At 41.8% G+C, this 27,073-nt stretch overlaps 1 protein-coding gene across 1 annotated transcript in view; it reads right to left on the reverse strand.

The window, feature by feature from the left end:
- Nucleotides 1–27,073, reverse strand: part of LOC145390675 (putative RNA polymerase II subunit B1 CTD phosphatase rpap2) — a 206,318-nt gene that overhangs the window by 107,134 nt on the left and 72,111 nt on the right. The window contains exon 5 of the mRNA XM_080265468.1: nucleotides 8,330–8,892. Coding sequence (XP_080121594.1) covers nucleotides 8,330–8,892 — 563 coding nt within the window. The remainder of the gene's footprint in view (nucleotides 1–8,329; nucleotides 8,893–27,073) is intronic.

Genomic DNA, 27,073 nt, shown 5'->3' on the forward strand with positions numbered 1-27,073 from the left:
GTAGGGGGTAAAGGTCACAGGGCCATTTGCATGAGGGTGAAAAAAGGCCTTGAAGTCAGCAAGAAGAAACATACGTACCCTCGCTTCGGAAGATGAGAGTAAACTGATAACGGAGGGCCAGCGTGGAGGCCTGCTTAGGGGTTATTCAGAGTTACCAATATTAGTTCTTGAAACAGCTAAGTCTAGCACTGATATGATTGGCAGGAAATCTAGACAATACATTATAAATTTGGTAGTTCCAGGTGAATGTAAATATCACTTAGGCTTCTCCCTTCCCTCCTTACATGTATATTTATTACGAAAATATATTAGAGGCCTACTTAGGAGATATATATTCAGAGCTACCAATGTTAGATCCTGAAACAGCTTTGTCTAGCACTGAAATGACTGGCAGGAAATCTAGACAATACATTATAAATTAGGTAGTTCCAGGTGAATGTAAATATCACTTAGGCTTCTCCCTTCCCTCCTTACATGTATATTTATTACGAAAATAGATTATACGGCATATTTCAAGGGGAAAAAAACAGCGAAAATTAGCGAACGAGTGCACGTGAGGTGTTGTCAGGTGATAATTAGCCAATTCCAGGTGTATGGCACTCTCACTTACCTTATTTCGTTTTCGTTTTCGTTTTTAAAGGCTCCAACATGCTTGCATGTGTCGGCCTTGGTCACCTAATGGTGGCTCTCCACGCTGCACAATCCATTGCAGCCTCCCTGTTCAGTCCCTTAACCCTAAGGTCACACTTAATGACCTCGTCCCATGTCTTTCTCGGTCTACCCCTCATAACCCCACCCCCAATATTAACACTTCTCACCTTCCTCACCCAATTATCATCCCCCATCCTCTCCACATGTCCAAACCACCTCAATCTACCTCTCCTCATCACAACACCAATACACTCCAGTCCCATCCTACCTCTCAACTCTTCCATTGTAAACCCAGCCCCTCCAGGCCTTGGACGCAGGGACGCACTGCACATCCACCTAATCATTGTCATTTCTGTACGTCTGAGCCGGCGAATGTCTTCCTCCTTCACTGCCCAGGTCTCACTGCCATACAGCATTACACTCCTAACACACGCTGCATACAAAGACCCCTTAGCATGTAGGGAGAGCCCCCTCAATGTCAGGAGAGGCAAGAGCTCCCTGAACTTCTTCCAACCACTTCTCACCCTAGCCACAGAGCTAGCTCCAGCCCCACCTCCAGCACACAACATGTCTCCTAAATAACAAAACTCTTCCACACACTCAAGAGATTCACCAGCAAGTTCAATCCTTTCACGTCTGAGGATCTCCACCCGCTCACCCCGGCACGCCGTACACATAAAATCAGCATTATCTCGCAGTCTACCTCTGATACCACTACATCTCTTATGCACCCATTTATCACACACACCGCACAAGATGGAATTACTTCCCACGCCCTTGTGGCAAACTGCACATGGCCACTCTCCCTCGTCTTTGACAGTACCGCTACCAACCCTAGATATCATCACTTTTGTTTTATCTGCATTTACCCTTAAACCCTTTTGCCCCATACCATCTCTCCACTTCCTAAACCTTTCCTCCGCCTCCCTTTCATTCTCTGCAATCAACACCAAATCATCAGCATACAACAACTCCCACGGGAGTCTGTTTCTAAAGTCACATGAAAGTGCTTCAAGTACCATGATAAACAACATGGGACTCAAGACTGACCCCTGATGCACACCAACATTCACGGAAAACTCATCACTCAAATCTCCATTCACTCTCACCTGGGTGCGAGCACCCACATACATGGCCATAACCACCCTAACCAGCCACTCCTCCAAGCCAAGCTTTCTCATTGCCCACTTCACCACCTCTCTAGGGACTCTGTCAAAGGCCTTTTCCAAATCAACAAAAACAAAATAAAGATCCCTTCTCCTACCAATATATTTTTCCTGAAGCTGTCGAACAATGAATATGGCATCAGTGGTCCCCCTACCTGGCATAAACCCAAACTGCATCTCATCAATATTCACTCTTTCTCTAATCATACCTTCTAAAACTCTCTCCATTACCTTCATTATCTGATCTAAAAGCTTTATACCTCTATAATTCCCTCTTTCCAGGGCATCACCCTTCCCTTTATACACATTTACAATTACACTCTTCAGCCAATCATCTGGGACAACACACTCATAAATAATCCTATTTATCAGGTCAGTGACTAAACTCACCCCTATATCGCCTGAGGCCTTCAACATTTCGGCAGTCAACCCAGACACACCTACTGCCTTCCCCACCCTCATCCTGCCTATTGCCTCACTCACAGTAGCAGTATCAATCAAAGGCCAAGGGCCAGACACTGGATCTGCTGGCTCCAAACCTTCCCTGTCCCAGTCAAACTCCTCATTCACCAACCGGTTATAATGCTCTCTCCATGCATCTTTAATATCCTCACTGTTCACCACTACCCTTCCTTCATCATTCTTCACACACTGCTCACCTATGATATCCCGATTATCCCTCTTCACCTGACCTGCCACCCTAAATATATTTTTCCTTTCCCCATGATTTAGGTTATCAAGTAATTGTCTCTGTGACTCAGACTTTGCCCTGTATACCTCTCTCCTAGCCCTACGCTTGGCAGCCAAATATTCCTCTTTGCTACCACCCTTCTTCCATTCCCGGAAAAGCCTTCTTTTCTCCTTAATTGCAGCTTCTACACCCTCATCCCACCACCAAGTTACTTTATGTCTTGGTGGTCCTCTTGTCCAGCCGCATGTTACATCAGTAACTCTCAAGAAATTGTTCTTGAGGGCTCTGTACTGTTCATTAACGCCTCTGTCTACAGCTCCCTGTTCAGCCACCACTCTCCTCAACTCGCTATAGAAGGCATCCCTTACTACTTGGTTTTTCAGCTTCCATATTTTCCTCCTAGGTACATAAGTCCTCTTTTTCATCACTTGTTCTTTAAGCACCATATCACAAATCAATAGTTTGTGCTGCTGCACACACTCCTCACTTCCTATAACTTTAACATCCCTCACTAACTTCCTATCGGCCCTCCTAACCAGAAAATAATCTATCTGACTACTATTTCCCCCAGACTCATACGTAATTAACCTACTGTCTCTTTTCCTAAAATATGTGTTGCACACAATCATGTCCGTTGCCTCCCCAAACTCGAGTATCCTTTCCCCTTCTGCATTCCTTAGACCATATGCACATCCCCCATGCACTCCTTCATAACCTTGTGCTGCTTCACCTACATGACCATTTAAGTCCCCTCCCAAAATCACTATCTCATCATCCCGCATACCACCCACTACACGTATTAAATCATCCCAAAATCTATCTTTCTCTGATTCATCCAATCCTGCCTGTGGAGCAGGTATAAGAATAGGACATAGGGCTTATTTCAATGGATGAAATCAGTGAAAAATTCCAGGGAAGATTTACTTAGCGTAGCACGGCCGGGCAGGCGAGAGGATAGGGTAATGGAGGGGGGGTAGGGAGGGGAGTCAAGAACGGGGAGAAATGGCTAAATTGTCAACAATGGATGGGAGTACAGATGAGATTAGGAGTGCTGACTAGTGTTGGACATTGGCAGTACTGATAGATGATACAAGCCCCCACTTGGAAGCCCGGGTGAATTCAAAATAACACAGAATCACAAAAGCGACGCCCCGCGGTATGATCCCTTGCTCCCAAGCGTCACGAAAGTGACGCCCCGCGGTTAAGGGGTTAAAGATAAATAACTCTGATTTAAACCATGCAAAACTACAATAAAGTACCTTAACAATGGTACAGAGATTATGGTTATTTCTTCATTTGTTGCGTGGTAAAGCAGAAGGAAAAAGATGCACATTTTTTTTTAAATGATTCTCAGCGGTATATTTGCTTAGTGATCTTCTTTGACTGGTCAGTGCAAATACACTTTTTAAGACAGGATGCTGGTTCTGGTGTCATTTTGAAGCTGAAAAGTTGTACTTTATTGCAGTATATTCAAAAAGAGAAAACAAAAAAAAGTCAAAATGATGAGTTGAAGTTAGGCAAAAACTAAAAATTTCATAACTTCCATAGAGAAATATTAGGCAAAAACAAAACTAAACTAAAAATTTCATAACTTCCATAGAGAAATATTAGGCAAAAACAAAACTAATGAAGATATATAACTCTGGCTTAACCCATGCAAAAGTACAATAAATTATCTTTACAATGATGTATAGTTTATGGCTATTTATGCATACTACTGCATAAAGAAAAAACATGAACGATTTTGTATGATTCCCAGCCACATGGAGGTATAACCCAGTTTATCGATGCAATTGGTTGAGTAAAAGCCCATCACTAGGCAGGCAGGGTATCGTATATTGGCGTAGACTTAACACGCATAGTACAGGGATGCACTTTTGAGCCTTAGGTTTCCCCTCCATCCAAGTCCTAAACCCACCCAAATGAGTCCAGAAACAAGTTTCTGGCTCACCTAAATCCCAAATAGCTTTAAGACAAGTAAACTATGCCTAACAACAGTTTATAACTCACCTTAACCCAAAAATAAAATATGAAAATCATCAAATATAAGTCAGGAAAATATCAAACTCAGTAAACTATACCCCAAAATGACAATGTTCACCCCAACTAATAAGTCTGAATATCACTAAAATCGGTAAAAAAAAAATATAAACCCAAAGTTAAATGGGGGTTTGGCCATCATTGGGCAGGGTTTGGTGGTATTTCTACCCCCCCATCACTAAGCCATGTAGAGATGTATGGCATGTAGGAGGCTACCGGGCCTTGGGAGCAGGCTGTGAAGCCTATACCCAGAATTGGACACACTTAAAAAAAAAAAAAAAAAAAAAAAAAAAAAATCAGGGCATCACATCTAGGTATACTGTATTGTATATTGGGGTATACTGTACCTGTATTCAATTAGCAATCTTTTTCTTTGATTGGTCTGTGTAAATATAATTTCTATGATAGAATGCTGGTTTCTGTGTCAATTAAAAGCTGAATAGTTGTACTTTATTGTAAAATGTTCAAAAAAAAGGAAAATGAAGAAAATAAGAAGTCAGAATGATGAGCTGAATTCAGGCAAAAGCCAAAAATTTTATGCCTTACTGTAGTAAAATATCTGCCAAGAATAAAAAAAGAGACAAAGCCATGAGTCAGACCAGCAGCCACACGTAGAGCAAGCATTCCGTGACGACACACTCGAGTCTCTTTGTTATGATGCTTAAACGAGATTTATGGTGAATACAGTATTATACAAAAGTATCTTAAAATGATGCATAAACGCATCATCAGAATCTCTGAGGTTGGATTTGAAATTACACAAAAACGTATCTTCGGAACATCAAAGGGTTAAATCCTCACTGTCATCCACTACCTTTCCTTCATCATTCTTCAGATGTTTTTCACCTACGGTATCCTTGTTTTCTCTCTTCATATGATTTGCTACCTTAAACACCCTATTCTTCCTTTCAACACTATTTAGCTTATCCAGTAAAAGTCTCCAAGACTCAGCTTTTGCCTTGTATACCTCATTTCTAGCCCTACACTTGGCTGCTTTCTGTTAACACCTTTTTCCATTCATGAAAAAGTCTTCTTTTCTCCTTAACTGTGGCTTCTACACCATCATCCCCCACCACTATGTTACCTTATGTCTTGGAGGGTCCCTTGTCCATCCACACACTGAATCTGTGACCTCATGATTTTGTTCTTGCTAGCTCTGTACTGTTCATTAACACTCCTATCAACAGTTCCCTGTTCAGCCACTACTTGACTTATCTTGTTATAGAAGGCATCTCTTACTGCTTGGTTTTTCAACTTCCATATCTTCCTTCTAGGTGCATAGGTCCTTTTCTTCACAACCCACTCCTTAAGCACCAGGTCACATACCAATATTTTGCGTTGCTGCAAACACTCCTCATTTACTTTAACTTGATCATCCGTCCCCAACCTCTTATCAGCCCTCCTGAGCAGGAAATGGTCAATCTGGCTACTGTTTCCCCCAGACTCATATGTAATCAACCTACTCTCTCTATTCCTAAAATGTATGTTGCACACAATCATGTTCATTGCCTCCCCAAACCCTACATTTCTTGTACCGTATGCACATTTTCTATGTACCCCCTCATTTCCTTCAGCTGCTTCACCCACATGACCATTCAAGTCCCCCACCAAAACTAGAATCTAATCATCCCCCACCACTTACCACATGTATCACATTATCCCAATCACCCAGCCAGCCAGTGGAGCATACGCTGATATAACTGAAATCATGGTTCATGCAATATTTTTATTGTTATAATACTTTCATTCACTCTCATTATATTCATGACACATACCACCCACTTAAATTCAACCAGCACACCAACACCACCATATCTGACTACACTTTCGTGCCAAAGTACTTTATACCTCCAGTCCCTCCCAGCAATAATTATGGTAGAGTCTCCCCTATACCTGACTTCCTGTACATACCCAATATTCACCCGCTTCCTACTCATCGCCTTTAGAGTTTCCCCCACTCTATCATTCAAACTATCCACATTCCATAATGCCACTCTGACGCCCTTGTGTGGTTTGATCTCCTCAGGCTTGCTTTTATTATTGCTTTTTCTTCTCATTTTTTGTCATAAATTGGTAAACAAAGCAGGAGACACACCACAGGCCCCACCTGCACAAGGCCAGGCATGAGGTCTGGAACCCATAGCCATGGCCAGTGGCGGTGGCAGTGGCCTCAGAGCACCCTGACAGGACCGATACAGGGATGCCCTCATTATTTGTTTATTATATGGTTACTACCCCAGGTTACAGGAAATCATTAGGCCTGCCATTTAGTGTTGAACCTCCTGAAGTGTGAAGATGAGTACTGCAATAAAAAGTGACAGAAAGGATGGAAGAAACAGGAATAGAGGAGGGTAGACACAGGGAAACAATGATAAGGGTGAAGGAAGAAGTAGGCAGCATTGCCATAAACCAAGTGAGAGGATGATGGTAGTCACCACCTACCGCCTGAAAGTGGATGTGCTAAGTTGTGTGTGTCAGAATCTGTGTATGTCATCTGCCGCCAGCAGCGTACAAACACATGCAAGCATACTACCAGCACCCACTTTAAATGTGTGCAACGGCATGGGCTTGAACTCAACTCTTGGCACATAGACTGAGAGAAGAATACGTTACCATCAAGCCACTACAGCTTCTTACTCTTCATACGGTACCCAACACTTCAACATTTCTTAGTAAACTGCATAATGCAGAGCATAATACAAGCAATGAATGGAACATCTAATGCATTAGCTATAATACAAATTTATAAAATGGGAGATATATATGAACGCTGTATTAACCCTTGCCAAGCTGCTGACCTCACGTGAGGCACAATGAAAGTTTGCACGGGCCACGCTGCAATCCTTATGAGGTACAAAATACAATGCTTATGAAACAATGACCCAGGGGAGGTAAACTACTTTATAAAGAATCAGTCCAGCAGGGTTTAAATTGCATTTGTTACTGACTAGCCACCAACACCACAACATATGTGTCTATTGTGATCGTGGTTAGTGTGAATGTATAAGTGGCCACCCAGCAGCTGCTGTATTCCAGTCTCTGGAAGGACAATGATAATAATACAGCCTGTTACCTGGACTAGTCAAGTGTTCATAATATTATCATTTCATCATGTTCTGTGCTTAATAACACAGCTATCTACAGTGGCTTACACAGGTAGTACAATATATGGTGTTTTAGGTGGCTATGAACTTCATTCAAGTTTGTTTTCAACCGGAGTTAGATGAAAGTTATCCCTCATCGGGCAAACACTGGGACTTCTGGCAACATATCCCTTTTGAACCTATCTTACAACATTTCTGCTTTTTGCTAAACTACTTAACACTACAACTTTAGGCTACGGAATCCCTTCGTTACATACAGGATACCTGCAGTTGGTGTTGTCATCTACCATCTAGTGAATATCACACTATCATAAACTGTACATTTATCCATGCATCATCCTATCCTCAAGTTTAAGGATACGACATTTCAGGCAAATCACTACCAGTGCTCACTTTCCCCTCGGTGGTATTTTGTATGCAAATAAACTTAACCAACCCTTGAAATAAGACCCTTAATGACCATATTCTGATGGAGGGTCTTATCCCAATAAATCGCCAGGAATCTACACTGTCCATCCATAAAGATAAGCAATTAAGGACAATGGGGAAAGAAGCCCATATGGGAAGTTTCCTGTACAGCAATCTAGACACCTGGATTAACAACAGCATGTTTCAGAAGGAGCCATGGCCTAATAAGCAAAATGCTTAAAAATGCTGTATGGTTATTAACAACTTACCTCAAAAACCGGAAGCAGTGGATTAGGCTGTTCCAGCTTACTCTCATTCTCATTTTTATCACTTATTTCCTGGCGGTGCACACTGGTTTCTGAGGTGTCCTGCATTTCATCTGACACTATTTTCAGCTTATTTAGGTCTTTGACAAGAGCAGCACCAGCTTCATCTTCAGTTGCTTTCTTTTCGTTTTTACTGTCTTTGTCATGCTTCAGTTCCTGGCTACCATCAACTTCACTCCCCAGTTTATCTGCTATTTTTGTTGAAATATTGCATTCCAGCAGGGTTTTATCATCTACATTTCCACTACAGCTGAACCCATCACTTGAGTCCCACAGTTTCCTATCACTTCTACCTTTCCTGTCATTCTTCAAGGCTTCATCTTCCAGTATGACATCTAGCTTCTCTGTGCTTGTCTGGTTCAGCATACTTCTCTCCCTTTGCTCACTGGCTTCCCTCTCCACCTCATTCTCTGACCAATTAATGAGGCTTTCTTGTGCAATCTCGTTCAGCGATTTAAAGGGGCTTTCCTGCTTTGGTTTGACATCTTCCTGGTCCAACAATCCTCCTAAAATAAGACAAATTATATCAATCAAGTTCCAGTGCATCACATAAGACAGGAAAGTAGAAAAAGAAACAACAATGTGTTTTGCTTACAATTAGCTGCAAAAAATAAATAAATAAATAAGTATTCATTATGTTGTTTGTATTTTTTTCTACAAAGCCCTTGAGAATTACTGATTCTGTTTGTGAATGGAAAAGGTGCCCTCCAAGACATAAGATAACAAGGTGGTGGGATGAAGGTGTTGAAGCTGTAGTTAAGGGGAAAAGATGACTTTTCCTTGAAAGGAAACGGGGTGGTAACAGAGAGGAATGTTTGGCTGCCAAACGTAAGGCAGGTAAGGTGGTTACGAGGTGCTACCCTAAAGTACGGTGCGTGGTTGCTAGGTGGAAGTGCATGCACCCTTTATTTGTTAGTGTGTCAAGTGGTGCTGTGCAAGGTGGATGCATTTGCTGCATGGGTATGTTTTTTATTGTTGTGTTTGGGTAAGCTCACGAAATTTGTGATCTCAACAATGGCGGACGTGAAAGAGCAACATGTGAGCATCAAGTTTTGCATGAAACTTGGGAAGAACACAGCAGAAACTCATAACATGTTAAAACAAGGATTTGGTGACACTGGTCTGGGGGTTAGTCAAACCTACAACTGGTTTAAGGATTTTAAAAACAGGGGAAGCGGTGGCTCAATTGGTAGAGAGTTGGTCTGCAGTCCTAACGGACCCGGGTTCAAATCCCGCTGGGGCAAGGAACAGTTTAAGGATTTGAATTTCATAAATATCAGACTTTACTGATCTACCAGAAGAGCCGCTGACGTCGTAAAAATACCCCCGCTAATACCAATACACCAGTCCTGTATGAGACAGCCCTAGCATGTATTCAGTATGGACGGTGGGTGTTAGTGCCGAAGTGGTGACATGTAGAGGTGTGCGGTACATAGGAGGACTACTGGGCCCTGAAAGCAGGCTGTGAAGCCTATGCCCAGAGTCAGTCACATGAAAAAAAAAAAATTACGGTTGCAGATGGTGGTGACCATCATCCACTCACTTGAGGTAGTGTTGCCTACTTCTTCCTTCACCTTTATCATCCTTTTACTGTGTCTACCCTCCTCTCTTCCTATTTCTCCCAACTCTTCAGTCACTTCAATTACTCTTCTTTCCTTTCCAGGTAGCTTTACACTGAGTGACAAACCTAATGGGTTCCTGCAAGCCAGGAAACCATTTACAACGCTGGATGGCAACATATAACCAATCATACGTGTTCCCTACATGTCAACAAGTGGGTTGACAGAGGGTTATTAACCCTTCCCATAAAATAACCAACTCATAGTCAAATGGTTTATAGGATTATGGCATCTGGCTATCATGGAAGAACGTCAACAGATGAAGATGCACATTCTGGTCACCCTTTCAACAGTTTAACACCTGACAATGTAGTTAAAGTTCATGCAACCATCTTTGAAGATTGCAGGAGGACAATCCACAATGTTTGTGACACTTAGCCTATTGTATGGAACTTACCAACGCATTTTGTCTGGCAACGTATGGTGAAAACATCCAGATATGCGACATAAAACAAATGGGTGCTTCACCATGACAATGCACCTCCACACACACCCTTCTTGTTCAGCAGTTTATGGCACCAAAAAGCACGCTGGTTGTCCCTCACCCCCCCTACTCATCTAATTTGGTTCCCTGTGATTTCCTCTTCCCAAAAATGAAAATCCAGCTGAAAGAACTAAGATCTGACATCACTGGGGAGATGCACAAGAAAATTGCAGAAGGTCCTGAACAAACTGATGTTTCAATCGTAAAAGCACTGGGATCGATGTCTGCACACCCAAGGAGACTGAAGTGGATGGTGGTGATTAGGACTTGACATAATTTTTTTCCTTCTTCAGCAAAGTTTCTGGAACTTTTGGGTAGCACCTCATACCATGCAAAATGTGAGTCTCAGATACTTTTACTAGATACCATACATAGTATCACTTCTCATTATATGTCAGTTCAATATGTGATGAATCGCTGCAATGATTATTCAAAAGTTATACCCCTTTTTCGGAGTTCATTAGAATGATAACTGCAACAGTCGCCTCTGAGAATCTCCAGCAAAGGCGATGATACATGCAAGCCAATAATCAGTTGTCTGACTCAACACAGCTGTCCAGTGTTTATATTCGCAGAACTTCCATCATGGGTCTGCGTAGACAGTGTCCTTTGCACCAACCCTTTGAAAGTCCTATCTTGCTTGCCCACTCACTCATATGTCCCCCGCCAGTGAATGTATCCATTGCGTTCCCCAAGTTACCTAACTTTCTCACTTGCATAAGACCATCACAACACTATCGCTATAGCCAAGTAATAGTGCAAGTATGTTATGAATAGTGTTGCGTGTAATAGCAAGTTAAGAAAGAGCTTTCAGAGTGTAAAACAAGTGAAACTCGTAACTTAGAAATAATGTCCAGCGGTACCCCCAGTGGAAAGCATGATGCTGTTGATGCTGCCGAAGGCAAAGCTAATAAATGTAGCCTTTCCCCTGATGTGAAATTAGACATTGTTAAGCACCAGAAGGAGGGGCAGGGACCAAGCAAGATCACTGATGCTCTAAAGCTGCCCCAATCCAAAGTCTTGGTCATACTAAAATCGGATGCTGTGGTAATTGCAGCATTACAGAATGTGCCTTCCTTGACTGTTAAACAACTAACCACAGCAAGGGAACTAACCACAGCAAGGGAACCCATCCTGGAGGAGATTAGGCATCTCCCATCTCTGTGGGTTAATGAACTAAACCAAGCAAAGCAACCTCTTCACTGCACTTACATCTGCAGTAAGGTTCTTGATCTGTGGAAGGGCCTCAGGCATAAGACAGGTATGAAGGCCAAGGAGGAATTCAAAGCCAGCACAGGTTGGTTTGAGTGATTTAATGCCAATGCTGGCCTTGACCCCCAAATGCTGGGCTATTTTTAACGTCATCACGTCACTACAGGCAATTTCCCGGAAATTGCTTGTTTTCAAACCTTAATATCTTGGAAAGTATAGTGTTAGGACTCCATATTATAATTACAAATCATAATAGATAGATAGATAAATAGATAGACAGAGAGACAGATAGAAGCAGGGAGTCAGATGATGAGAAGGTATTGTGTCTGCGAGAATCGAGCAATGCTAAACATGCTTACACACTCTTAACTCAAGGAATGCTTATTAGGCACACGACAGCGCCTAGTGACCATACACACACATACACACATACTCACACACAAGCTTCTAGAACTTTCCACTCACAAGGAACACACATGATACAACCCCTGCTACACCAGAATTTAGGAAAGAGAGGTCAGACGGAGGTTAGCCACAGAACAGGCAGGTCGAGAAGGAGACAGGCCATAGAACAGGCAGGAGTGGGGAGAAGGGCTTAGCAACTTGAGAGAGAGAGAGAGGGAGCGAGAGCGAGACAGAGAGATAGCTAGCGGGACTCTATACTTCGCTCTGTGTGAGAGACTTGTTAATATTTCCAAGACAAATAAAAATAGTCCCATACTATTCTTTACCTCTCCTGTCACTACATGACCAATGGGAAAGAAGATTATCTACTACAAGCTACTCCAGTATAATAACCGCTCGTCCACAAGTCTAATATATATATAACTCAACCACAAAGGAATCACAAAGTCTTTTATGACATTTGGTAGCAGCGAACGTATACGAACCTCATCTACGAATCAACAATGAATTCCTACAAAATATCAAGATTGAAAGCAAAAAAATACCTCTCACAACCAACAACTTACAACCAGCTCCTGACAGTATTCTCTCCAACCAGCCCCCTCCGTCTCCACGATCATCATGCTGATGCAGAGGTGAAGAGATCACACGACGCCTTGCAAGTAGTTTAACAAAATATTGATACGATCTTGCAATTTCTATGACGAATCAGCGAACTACAACCATCTACAATCAACTACAGTTAACAACTCTACGTCGTCTGTATAATCTTCTACACGCACCTACAAGTAGCGGCAGTCTTCATCCTATAACGAGTAAATCACAAGAGAAAAGGACCAAGAAAACATCGACAAAGAAAAACGGAACAAACAAACGAAGAGTGAGACACGACTCACAACTCATCTTACTCACTCATCTTCACTCAAGTTACTCATCGCTACTCATTCACTCACCACAGCTACCAGTGTGGAAAGTCGACGTCATCATGCGTGCTTGCTGAAAAGACGCCACGTCAGTCAACACACCACCTTCACCACCACTCACACCATTCCCACCACGGTAAAAATTAGTGAGTTACATAGTTACTTCATTTATACAATACACAGTGATAGACAATAAGCTTCTGCACAAACATATAAAATGTGTTGTATAGTTACAGCTTAAACACACATACTTACTTCAGTTATCTGCATAACTTAAACACTAAATAATCACCAACAATATATATTCTACACTGTATATATTCATTCATTTATTATAACATTTATTTACTACCAACAAGTGTTACCATTTATACCTACATAAAATACGTGTTTCATACATACAACTATACATTATTACACCTGCAAAGTAATAAAGAAAATATACCATCACAGTTACTCAGTGAGCGATTAAGAGAACTGTATTAAACATTTATTAATTAAAGCTACCTAGTGGAAACATATAAATTAAGTTACAAGGTAAACTAGGAAAAAAAAAAAAAATGCCCAACACAAATGACGTTAGCAAGAGTGAACATCAACACAATCGTGAAGACAATGATTTCCACACAGTGCTGACACACATATTACCCACGATAGGTACAAGTGAACAACAAGTCAGTGTATATAGTTAATACTGTATATAGTGTATATATATTTTTTTATATAAAATAACAAAATATGGGACTATATAATATCATTTTCAGTAGTATTTGTGCAATATAAACTAAACTTTAAAAAAGTATCCCAAGGAAATTAGCCAGTAATTATGCAACCATGAACAACATGGAAAAAGCGTACACAAGCGAAAAAAACAAACTATAGAAAATCAATACAAACATAAAAAAAAAAAAAGAAAGAAAAAGAAAGAAAGAAAAAGTAAGAAAGAAAAAAGAGAGAAATGGAGTAGGATCACATACCAAACAAATGAAAATAAGTGTAAGTGTTACTACATATGCCAAAATACCACATAAACTACAAACAAAAAGGCAAATTGTTGTCTCTACAAGCAAGTGGCATGACACATCATCATATCATCGACCGCAGCATATGTTAGGACTGCAATTATTACAATTATGTAACTCCATATTATAATTATGTAACGACAAACGATTGCATTATGTTACACTTGCTACAATTATGTAACTACAAACAATATGTACCATTTATGTAACAGTTACATTAACAGGATGTAACTTTTATGTAACTTTAACTACAATTATGTACCTACAAACAATATGTAACAATTATGTAACGACAAACGATTGCATTATGTTACACTTTGCCAATTATGTAACAGTTGCATTAACAAGATGTAACTTTTATGTAACTTGAACTACAATTTTAAGGCCAAGACACTTATGTAACAGTTGCATTAACAAAATGTAACTACAGTTATAAGGCCAACACAATTATGCATTTCAATACAATAACCCAAGTACATACTGTATTACAGTTAAATAATTTACTTTAATGCATTTATTCAAATATGTATACAACTTGTTTAAAATGTAATATTACTGAATAATCACTATTTACTATGAATATTATATGTATACAATATTCATACAATTATGTTACTTTTACAATATTATGTATTTCACTTAATTAACTTATAAGGTCATTATAATGTGTATATAATATGTATTAATATGTTAGGACTATTAACTGTCGATGGTACGCCATTTTCGCGCAACCGAGCAATATGTTAGGACTCCATATTATAATTACAAATCATAATAGATAGATAGATAAATAGATAGATAGAGAGACAGATAGAAGCAGGGAGTCAGATGATGAGAAGGTATTGTGTCTGCGAGAATCGAGCAATGCTAAACATGCTTACACACTCTTAACTCAAGGAATGCTTATTAGGCACACGACAGCGCCTAGTGACCATACACACACATACACACATACTCACACACAGGCTTCTAGAACTTTCCACTCACAAGGAACACACATGATACAACCCCTGCTACACCAGAATTTAGGAAAGAGAGGTCAGACGGAGGTTAGCCACAGAACAGGCAGGTCGAGAGGGAGACAGGCCATAGAACAGGCAGGAGTGGGGAGAAGGGCTTAGCAACTTGAGAGAGAGAGAGAGGGAGCGAGAGCGAGACAGAGAGATAGCTAGCGGGACTCTATACTTCGCTCTGTGTGAGAGACTTGTTAATATTTCCAAGACAAATAAAAATAGTCCCATACTATTCTTTACCTCTCCTGTCACTACATGACAAATGGGAAAGAAGATTATCTACTACAAGCTACTCCAAGATATAAAAACCGCTCGTCCACAAGTCTAATATATATAAAACTCCACTACAAGTAATACAAAGTCTTTTATGACATTTAGTCTTTTATGACAATAGCACTTAGGGAAACAAAATAAAGATCATATTACTCAACAAATTTTCCTCTTGCAAATGAAAGTATCCCCAGGTCTGTAGGCCACTGCATTGATGAGTAATAATGTGAGGAAGAAAATCCCAATTTTTGGTGGAAGAGCAGGATGTGTTCATGCGTCTGACCACAGCACCAACTATGGCTTTGTTCCCAACATGATAACTTCTCCACTCCTAAATAAACACATTCAAGGCATGCCTTATGGCACTATCACTAAGCCCTTTTCTAGTATCCTTGGAAAAAGGCTTGGCACAAGTGGATGATGCAAATGGCTACAGGTGGAGCGGATGGAATCAGACAAATAGGAACCTGAAGACATCACTGTACACCTGGCAAAAGCACAGGACAAACTGACTCTCGCCTGTGTGCTATGGTGGGACTCCCTCCCTACCCTTTGGTGGTGAGATGAAATGGCTGCTGGTTCAAATGGTGGCAAGAAGACACTTGTGTGTATAGTCACTACCCGGCAGCCATGTAGCACCCCGATTGTGACGTGTATAGATGCTACCCAGTGGACAGTGGTTAAACATGTGACCCTGCATGGAGTGGCTGCTAATGCAGGCCATGTGGTGGCTGTGGCCTTCCCTGCAAAGCTGAAGGCAATGACAAAGGATGGGGGATACTCTCCAAAACAGATGTTAAACTTTGAAGAGATGGGCCCATTCTGGAAACAAATATCCAGGGTAAAACAATGTGTGCCAGGGTTCAAGGCAGCTAGGGACTGCCTCACCCTCCTCCTTGGTATGAATGCAGAGGAGGGACCTGAAGCTCATGCAACCCCTGGTTTACCACTAGGAGAATCCTTTTACTGTCACCTTTGCGATCCACACTTTTACATGGTCAAAAGGGACAGAAATCAAGTCACTATTGATGACCACTGTGTGCTGGAACGGTCGGGAACTCAGACTGATGGAGACTCTCTCCCACTAGCGGCCTCTTCGGTTGCGTTTATTATATTTCAAGTGGTCAAGAATGGTAGCATCCCAAAATGATGGGGCCAGTCTCCAACTTGGCCAACCCAAGCCCAACCTTCGCAATTTCCCAAAATGCTTCTAAGTTGCACATTAACAACTACAGTACTAGGCAAGCTCTATACCACCGGTTCTCAAGGGTTATACAAACAATGAAGTTCGAGTGGGAGGAAATGTGTATTAACAAGACCAAAAGGTAGAAATCTTCCCCAGTTACTTGCTTTACAGATTAAACCTGAATCAGTTGGCACGTTGTTCAAAAATATACATATATATATATATATATATATATATATATATATATATATATATATGGTCCTACTATAAAATCCACAAAACTTAGCTCCTTTGTCCCAGTCCAATATGTTTCTTCAAATCGTCCCTCTGAGCACATAGTTCACTGGTACAGTCCTCTGCCACTGCCGACCTTGATCTCCACACTGGGACCTTGACTCACGCACTGGGACCTTGACTCACCCACTGGGACTTTGACCTTCACACTTGAATTTTGATTCACTCACTGGTACTTCGACCTCCACACTTGAATTTTGACTCACTCACTGGTACCTTGACCTCCACATTTGGATTTTGACTCACTCACTGGTACGTCGACCTCCACACTTGGACCAGCTCACTATTCAGCTCAAGAATACAGGGGAGGTGAGCGGGAAACTCGGGACTCGCTCTTCCAATGGCTAATGGTGTCACCGATACACACTTCAAAATTCCTTGGAGGGCGGGGGGGGATGATGACAGTACCGACCACCCATCACCTATCCCGGCTGGTAAGCGAGTGAAACATGCCAAAACTGCGTGAGGGAAAGGGGGAGGGGGGGATGACAGCTTACGCTATTTAAAATTTTTATTATTACAGGCTCGTGATAGACTCAATGTGATGTCTTTCCCCTTACAATCGATTACCCGAAAAAACAGACATAATATCAAAGTACTTACATCGAAAAACAATGAAAATCATCATGCTTCATCACTTTGCGCATGCATACATTATGCTGGATTACGTGACCGTAGGCACTTGTTCCCATCCGCTCGAGTTTTTATATTATAAAGAGACTTAATACTAATAAATTACAGTAGGAAAAAAAAATGACTTAGCAACTAGGTAACTTAATCTATGTTCTGGTCACGTCCGCATGGTAACAACTATACCCCGGCCACACACTCTCACTTAACCGAACTTTTGGTCATATAAAATGAACTAGATACAATTCATTATCACTTCCGGGCACTACACCCTTGAGTGCTGGCAGGGTTCATGAAGAACCCTGAGGTTATTTTGAAGAATAATCTCGGGGCCTGGCTGACCTCTGCACTCTGCAGGCCATATATGGCAGAATACCTGTCCCCCAACCTGGGTGAATATGCCAGCAGGAGTAACCTTGCCAACCATTTCCTCCTGCTGGTGACAATGCCCCAAGCCATGTAGAGGGCATGGAGGGCTGTGTGGATAATATCAAAATGGAGTACCTGCACCCCAACACAAAATAATTGCTCCAGTCAATGGATCAGGGCACCATTGCAACCTTCAAGCCTGCAACCTCCATCACACTATGAAGCAGATGATGTGGTTGAGTGACGCTGGGGTGAGCGGGCAGTTCTGGAGAAATTACAACATCAAGCAGGCCATCATCATCACAATGGTGGCATGGAAGGAGGTGTGCAGCCTGGCACAACATAAGGCTGGAGTGTGTGTACTCCTTTGTGGGTTTCCTGGTCCTAGAGAAGATTCACTGAGACATCCTCGATCTCTTGCACAAGGCGGGACTTGAGAAGGTCGATGAGGAAGATGTGAAAGGTGTCCTGGACAGCCACACTGAGCAGCTATCCATAGAGGAGCTCACTGAGCCAAGGCAACTGATGGCAGAGGCAAAAGAAGTGGCAAGGATGGTGGCGAAGACAGGCACCATTGTGTTCTCAATATAAAAACCTTGAAGGAATTTCTTGCAATAATGGATAAGGGTATTATATTTATCTGCAGCAAAGACCCAACCCAGCGAGGCGTGATGAGTCAATGCACAGCATCAAAGAAACCTGATGGAGTACAGGGTGCTCCTGACAACTAAAAAAAAGGCAGCACGGCAAACCACCACCTCCTCCTCCTTCTCCCCTGCCGGCAACAACAAGGAAGAGCCAAGGCTTTCAACAAGTGGTGTGCAGATGCAAAATCCTGCATCACCTGCCTCCAACATGTCTGCTTCAACTTCATCGTCATCTGTCACACCCATATGCCATTCCATCATGCTCTCCCTCACCCTAACCCTTACATTCTCCATCAGCCTCACCCCATCACTCTTTCGGCCTCAGTCCATCATTCTCCATTGGCCTCAGTGAATCATTATCCCTTGTCTTCATCGCATCGCTCTTCCCATTTCTCTTCCCCTCCTCTTGAGTACCTGGAGTGATCACCCAGGCCCTCCAGCTGTCCTCCAGCCTCAGGGAGAACCCTTGGTGCCTAGGACAATGTTCAGGTGACTGGCAGAGTTTTTGGGGGGGATTTTAGGTTTTGTGCTCGAAGGCACTCGCTCTATCTCCACTGAACCAATGCTACATCAACCTTACTATGCAATAATCGTTATGACATAGGTTTTCACATGATGAAACCCTACTGCATAATGTGTTGTGACTGTACTGTGGCGATAAAAGAAAAAATGTGGAATTTGAAGTGGCAAATCATATGAAGAGGGAAACATAGATATCACAAGCTTGCAGTGTGTGAAGAATGAAAGAGAAAAGGTACTGGTGGACAGTGAGTATATTAAAGATGCCTGGAGAGAAATTATATCCAGTTGCTGAATAAGTCTGACAGGAACAGGGAAGGTCTGGAGTCAATGAATCCTGTATCTGGCCCTTGACCTTTGATCGATGCTACTGCTGTGAGCTGTGCAATAGGTAGGATGCAGTTGGAAAAAGTGCAGGGTGTGTCTGGGTTGACTGCTGAAATGTTCAAATCCTCAGAAAATACAGGGGTGGGTTTAGTTACTGATTTGATAAATTTGGTTATATATGAGTGTGTTGTCTCAGATGACTGGCTGAAGAGTGTCACTGTACAGTAAATGTGTAAAGGGGATGGGTGATGCCCTAAGAAGAGGAAATTAGAGAGGCATAAAGCTTTTGGGCCAGATACTGAAGATAAGGCATAAGGTCCTAAAAGGCATGATAAAGGAAAGAGTGAATAGTGATGCAATGCAGCTTGGGTGTATGTCAAACGGAGGTATGACTGAAAATAAAAGGGGGCTGTACTTTGTTTTTGTTGATCTGGAGAAGGCCTTTGACACAGTCCCCACAGAGATGGTGAAGTGGGCAATGAGGAAGGTTAGAATCAACAAGTGGCTGGTTAGAGTACTTATGGCTATACGTCATACATGTGAGTGCTTGCACCCAGGTGAGAGTGACTGGAGTTGTTGGAGGTAAGTTTCCTGTGAATGATGGCACGCATCAAAAGCCAGTCTTCAGCCCCTTATTGTCTGAATGGTGCTCAAAGGTCTCTCACATGACTTCAGCAATGGGATCCCATGGAAGATGTTGTATAATGATGTCCTGGTGATGACTGAAGAGAATGAAAGAGAGACGAGGAAAGACTTAAGAAATGGTGAGACGGAATGGGACACGAGGGTCTGAGTGTAAACACTGATAAAGCAAAAGCGATGATATCTGTAGCTGGTGGCAGTGCTGTGAAAGCAGAGGGAGAGCAGCCATGTGCAGTCTGCCACAAGTGTGTGGGAAGCAACTCCATGTTGTGCAGTGTTTGTGATAAGTGAGTGCATAAAGAATTTATTAGTATTTGAGGTAGGATGCAAATTAATGCTGATTTGGTGTGTGCAATGAGCATGCAGAGATTGTCAAGCACGAAAAGACTGATCTTGCTGCAGAGACTCTTGAATGTGTGGAGGAGTTTTGTTATTTATGGGGAGCATCTTATGAGCTGGAGGTGGGGCTGAAAGTAGCTCTGTGAGTACAGTAAGAGGTGGTTGGCAGAAGTTCAGGGGGTTGTTGCCTCTCCTAACAGGGAGAGGGCTCTCCCACTATGCAAATGGATCCTTGTACTCTTTTGGGAAAGTAATGCTTTATATTCGTGAAACCTGGACAGTAAGGGACAACGATAATTATAGGCTTTAACAAAAATTCATGATTGCAACTTCTTGATGACAAAGTGTTTAAGCTGTTCCTTAAAAGATTCAACAAACATAAACTGTTTCATGGACAGCAGCAGTCTGTTCTATGACCTAAGTGTCACACAGGAAAATGACTTGTTCACTGTGATGCAAATGAACATCTTCACTCGGCAATACCATACCTGAGCATACTAACAGAAGTTTTTGTAATCTATCTATCTATCTATTGCCAGACGCCTTAATCCCTTATACGGGGTGGCCACAAACAAATCGCCTCCAAGTCACCCTGTCCCCTGCCATTTTACTGCCCTGCTCCCAATTCACACCCCCCTTCCTCATATACCTCTCCACACCATCCCTCCATCTCATCCTTGGCCTTTCCCTCCCTATCTCCCCCTCCACCTCACTCATATACACTCTCCTCATCAGTCTCTCACTCTCTGTCCTCTCCACATGGCAAAACCACCTCAATGTGTTTCTCCTAATGCTTCCTATCACATCCACATCCACACCACAACACTCCTTGACCTCCTCATTTGTCAGTCTGTCTCTCCATGTGACTCCACAGCCTCCTCTCAAATAACTCATTTCCACTGCTCTCACTCTTGACTTGTGTCCCTCCAACAACGTCCAAGCTTCACTTCCATACGTCAGAGTTGGTAACACAATACAGTACACCCTCATTATCGACGTTTTTTTTATTGACGGATTTGATTATCGACATTTTTTTTTTTTCTCCTGGGAGTTAAATTATTATTATTGATAAAATAAAAAAATAAAGAATTGTATTGGCACCTCCTAGCAAGTTTGCGCGCCATCCCGCCAGGTGTCTGGCTGCTCGCGGCACGTTCCCGCCAACCCAACAAACAACAGCATCAGTACACGTTTGTCTGTTGTTCTCATATCGTGTTCGGCCACATCTATCGTGCTTTCGCAATCATCATGGCTCCGAAGCGCCCTTGTAACACTCCAACTGGAAATAAGGCAGCCAAGAGAGCAAGGAAAGTACTTACCTGAAGTAAAGAACGATATATTACAAAAACTTAGAAGTGGAATGAGCTATGCAGCAGTTGGTCGTGAGTATGGCATGAATGAGTCCAGTGTTCGTGGCATAAAACGGAGAGAAAAAGACATTAAAGATGCTCTGGCTTCGTGCACACCAGGATCGGCTAAAGTAACGAAGCATGTGAGAGATGATGCCTTGGTGAAAATGGAAAAGGCACTGAATATTTGGATTGAGGACTTAAACCGTTGACACGTGCCGCTAGACTCCCAGTTCATCAGAAACAAAGCATAACAACTCTATGCTCGGTTTGCTGGTGAAAGCAGTGGTGTTGGTGAAGATAATGGTGATGAAAGTGAGGCAGGTGAAAATAGCGATGATGGTGATGAAAGTAATGACGATGGTGATAGGCCTAGTAATGTTGGTGCTTCTAGGCAAAAGAAATTTGCGGCCAGCAAGGGCTGGTTCGAGAATTTTAAGAAAAGGTATGGCCTACATAACATTAGGATGACTGGTGAAGCAGCTTCAGCAGATCAAATAGCAGGAGAATCGTACCCACGTGACTTTGCTGAACTTATAAGGGAGAAAGGGTACGGGCCTGAACAAGTGTTTAATGCGGACGAAACAGGCCTGTGGTGGAAGAAAATGTCTAAAAGAACGTACATTTCGAAGGAGGAGAAAAGTGCGCCAGGCTTTAAAGCAGCAAAAGATCGTGTGTCTGTGCTGTTGTGTGGTAATGCAGCAGGACATATGATAAAACCCATGCCCCTGTATCATTTGTTATAATGTTAAAGACGAGTTGGATTTTTTGTCAATAAAGGATATTTCTTGCAAAAGTTAAGCAGAGATTAAATATGAAATATACGAGCATAAGGAGAGTTGATATTTCCTAAAAAGAAGATCCTAGCGAAAGCTAGGCTAAGATTCATCTTTGATAGCATAAACTGCCATACAGTCGTGAAAATTTAGGTCTGGGAGAAGTGGAATATCAAGAATGAAAGAAAGCTCTTGAGAATGAAAGTAAATAGGAAAGCGTGGTCTCTCTGGTATGAGCTAGCAGCACCACGCGTGTGTTGTGAAGATCGGTGCGAACAGCTGATCTAACGTAACACTTGCCTCACACTCTCAGTTATTAGAACGTATGAATGACTACCACTGCTGCTTTCGTTTTTTTTTTTTTTTTTTTTTTTACACACTCGGTTATGTAAACGTATGGATGGCTACAACTGCTGGTTTCGTCTTTTATTTTTAGATGGAGTGAGGTGTAAGTGGAGAGAGAAGTGATGATACAGCAGCCATTACAAGTTGAGGTCCAGTGTACGACCACTATGCATCAACATCAGAGATTATGCTATTTTTCCATAATTCTTTACTTAATATAAGTAGTTTTATTATGATATTCAGTTTTTCAATTGCCTAACTAATTTATTTCTAAGAAACACTAAAACTAAACTGCATATTACATACGCGTGATTGAAGGGATACTAAAATATATAAACAAAGGGTACCTGACCAGACGAAAATCGGTATCGACGGTTTTAGGCATCGACGGGTATCTTAGGTACCTAACCCCCGTCGATAATGAGGGTGTACTGTACTGTCATGTAATAACTTTTTCACTTCCATGCTCACTTCCATGTTTTTTATCACTGCCTTCAAGAAACCAGCAATCTGTTTTCCTTGTTGTACCCTTTCAAGCACTTCACCCTCCAAACTTCCATCCTTACTCATCACACTACCCAAGTACAGGTAAGCCCTTAATTCACGCGAGGGTTACGTTCCCAGACCCTTCGCGTATGTGGTAAATTCACGTATACATTCTGCCCTTGTGTGCACATAATTACGCATGTCTACTAAGTATATTATATCTGAATAATACTGTTTATGCATTACATACACCTTATAAACTAGCATAAAGTATGAAAACAACAAAAATGTAAGAAATTTAACATTGAAACCTGACAAGCACAAGCGTAGGTGGAGACACTTCAGCAGTCTGGTGCACAAACCCTCACTGCCTCCCATATGCTACATTCTGCCTTCTTTATTGTCCAAACAGTTGACTCATTCACCCCAAAACATACGGTTCCAAGCCAGTTCACAGGCGTAGGTGAAGACACTTTAGCACAGTCTGATGCACTAGCCCTCACTGACTCCCGTATGCTACGTTCTGTCTTCTTTATTGTATGAACAGTCGACTCACCCCAAACACAAGGTTCAGAGACAATTCACCATGAAGTCAGTTCACCATCAAAACATGGACGATTCCGTCATTCTATAATTATACTTATTATTGATTAATTAACACTTTAATAACTAATTTTCAGTTAGATTTTATATCTCATATAAGTAAAAAACTAGTGTACTGTACTTGCTAAATAAACTGGTATGTAAGTAAATGATGGGGAATCGTCCTGACGGGGAATTGTCGCTGACATTCCTCCCTTAAGTTTGTCCAACACTATAACTTTCTCTGTCAGCAACATCACTTTACGAGTCGGTTTTGGTGTGTTACCACATGCATCACTAGCACTATGCTTAGGCCCCAGATTGGCAGACAAGGCAAGCAATCACTGGAAGGCAAAAAAATAAGCCACAAATAACAATTCGCGAGTCATACATGGTTCGACAGTCGAATTCAAACTGACTGTGTGGACCGACCTTCCACACACACACACACACACACACACACACACACACACATACATATATGTATGCACACAGGCAGCAGGTAGGCATTTTTATATTTTATTTATTTCTCTTGTATATTAAAATCATTTATTTGAATACTATAATTTTATGTTTTAATTATTGCACGAAAAATTCGTGGATAACCGAAATCCCGTGAAAAAAGTTCGCGTGAATTAAGGGCTTACCTGTACTTAAATGTAATCACATTTTCCATTTCCTCATCATCCAACCTCACTATACATTCACTGACTTCACCTCTCTCAAAGACCATCATTTTACTCTTTCCTACACTCACCTTTAAATTCTGTTTCTTACACACTCTCCCAAATTCATCTACCATGCCTTGCAGCTCCCCTTCATCTTCACTTAACAACACAGTATCATCTGCAAACAACAGTACAGGGAGTTTCCAAACACTGTCCTCTCTCATTAGGGCCACTCCAACATCCACAGCCCTACCTTGTATCTCTTTTATAACCCTATCCACATACAGATTGAACAACCATGGAGACATAACACATCCCTGTTTCAACCCAACCTTCAAATAGAAAAACTCACTCAGTTCACTATCTGCACGCACTGCAGTCTTAGCACCCTCATACATACTCTTCACAGCATTCAACAATTTCCCATCTACTCCATATATTCTTAATACTTTCCACAATCCATGTCCATCCACCCTGTCATATGCTTTCCCCAAATCCATCAAGGCTGCATACAACTTCTTTCCCTTCTCTAGAAACTTTTCCACTAAAGATCTAAGAATGAATGTCTGATCTACACAGCCTCTTCCCTTCCTAAAGCCTCCCTATTCTCCAACTGATTCCTCTGGTATTTCCCTAATTCTGTCAATAAGTATCCTACCATACACTTTTCCTATTACACTGAGAAGACAAATGCCCCAATGATTACCACACATTTCTTTTTCCCCTTTCCCTTTATACAAGGGAATAATTATACCTGACTTCCAATCATCAGGGACTTTACCTTCCTCCCATGCCAATCTGCACATCTTCCACAACCATTCTACTGCTATCTCTCCCCCATGCTTCAGCATTTCACAACACACTCCATCAATTCTTGTGGCTTTCCCCATTTTGACTTTCTTCATTGCTTCCACAACTTCCATCCTACTGATTTCTTCCTGTCTTCTCACCTCCCTCCTTCTCCCAGTCATTCCCCAGGCACTTATACAGTAATTGCATTACTTTCATTCTCTGTGTTCAACAATTCATTAATGTGTTCTCTCCATCTGCTCACTATTCTCCCTTCTCAACTACTAATCTACCATTTTTATCTTTCACTCCCCTACTAAATTCCTTGCCACCCTGTCTGACTCTCTTTACCTCTTTCCAGAACAATTTCTTACATTCCCTCCACTTGACACTCAGATTCCTTCCAAATTTCTCATCCACTCTCTTCTTACTCTCTCATACTAATCTTTTCACCTCTCACTTCCTTTCTACATATAACTCTCTCTTCCATCTCTCAACTTCTTCCATGCCTCTATTTCTCATCCACTCATTATATGCTTTCTTCTTTTGTGCCACAGACAGTCTCACCTCTTCATTCCACCATGCTGTTCCTTGCACCCCCTTCAAGACATTTTGGTTCACCAAACATAACCTTGAAACTATTGAGATATAGTCTTAAATTTACTCCGGCTTTTACTGGCAACCAGTGCAACTCCAATAGAAATAAGATAGTGAGAGTGCTTGGTGAGAGACCAAAGATAAGCCATGCTGCCTTAAATAATGAAGACTGAACCCAGTTGAATATTTATTTGGAAGACCAGTTCATAATCTACCTACCTACCTACCTATAGCCAGATACAACGATCCGTAAGGGGTGGCCATTTGTCTTTGAGCTGGCTGTTTTACAGGGAGGGGCACTTTACCTCTGCCAACCCACTTGTTGACATGTACAGAACACGTAGCCATTAAAACAGTATAATTAATTCACGACAAGGCTGCTGTGTGAGGTAATGTAGGTACAACACCCATTTTGTGGCATTAGATGGTCCAGTACCTCTTTTAATCCAGACCAGATTATGGGAGGGCACTTGATATTTCCACACTCACCAGACTAGTTTACCGGGTGGCCACATATGCTGTTGAGTGTAGTGTGCGGTGACTTAGATAATCAGACTGCTTAAAATGCATGTCTCCGTAGTGATCTGTGTATTTTTTATGATTTTCATCATTTTACTTACATTTATCCTTAACCATGACTTCTAAGAAAGATGCAAGTGTTTGTGGTGGTGTCAAGCCAAAACACCAATCTATTCCATTACAGTCAAACCTTCTTGATCATGGTTAACTGGTCCACCAAACTACCACAATAAACCACCCTGATACAGACAGACGGCTGGTTCTACAATCCCAGACAGATCACCTTTTCATACTAAACAGTCTAGACCAACATACCCATATCCCACACCAAGCCCTCTTCCTCCCATCATCTCCAGACATCACCTTCTGCTCCCCAAACCTCGCCCCCACTACATCATGGAGAGTGGTCAAAACCCTAGGTTCTGATAACCTCCCAATCATCATCACTACCAAAACCAGAATCACCCCAGCTGGCCACAAACACACACACACTAATTATAAGAGAGCCAACCGGGAGGCCTTTGCAACTGAAACAGAACAACATCTCGAAACACTAAACAGTACACCCAACATAAACATCAACACCACTGTGCACACTTTCAATACAATTATACTAAACGCAGACAAAAGACACATCCCTAGAGGCAACAGAAAGAAACACAACCCCAACTTCAC

Source organism: Coenobita brevimanus, chromosome 15 (assembly GCF_032717465.1).
Source record: "Coenobita brevimanus isolate Jiangsu-jjx chromosome 15, ASM3271746v2, whole genome shotgun sequence".
NCBI classification, from domain to species: domain Eukaryota; kingdom Metazoa; phylum Arthropoda; class Malacostraca; order Decapoda; family Coenobitidae; genus Coenobita; species Coenobita brevimanus.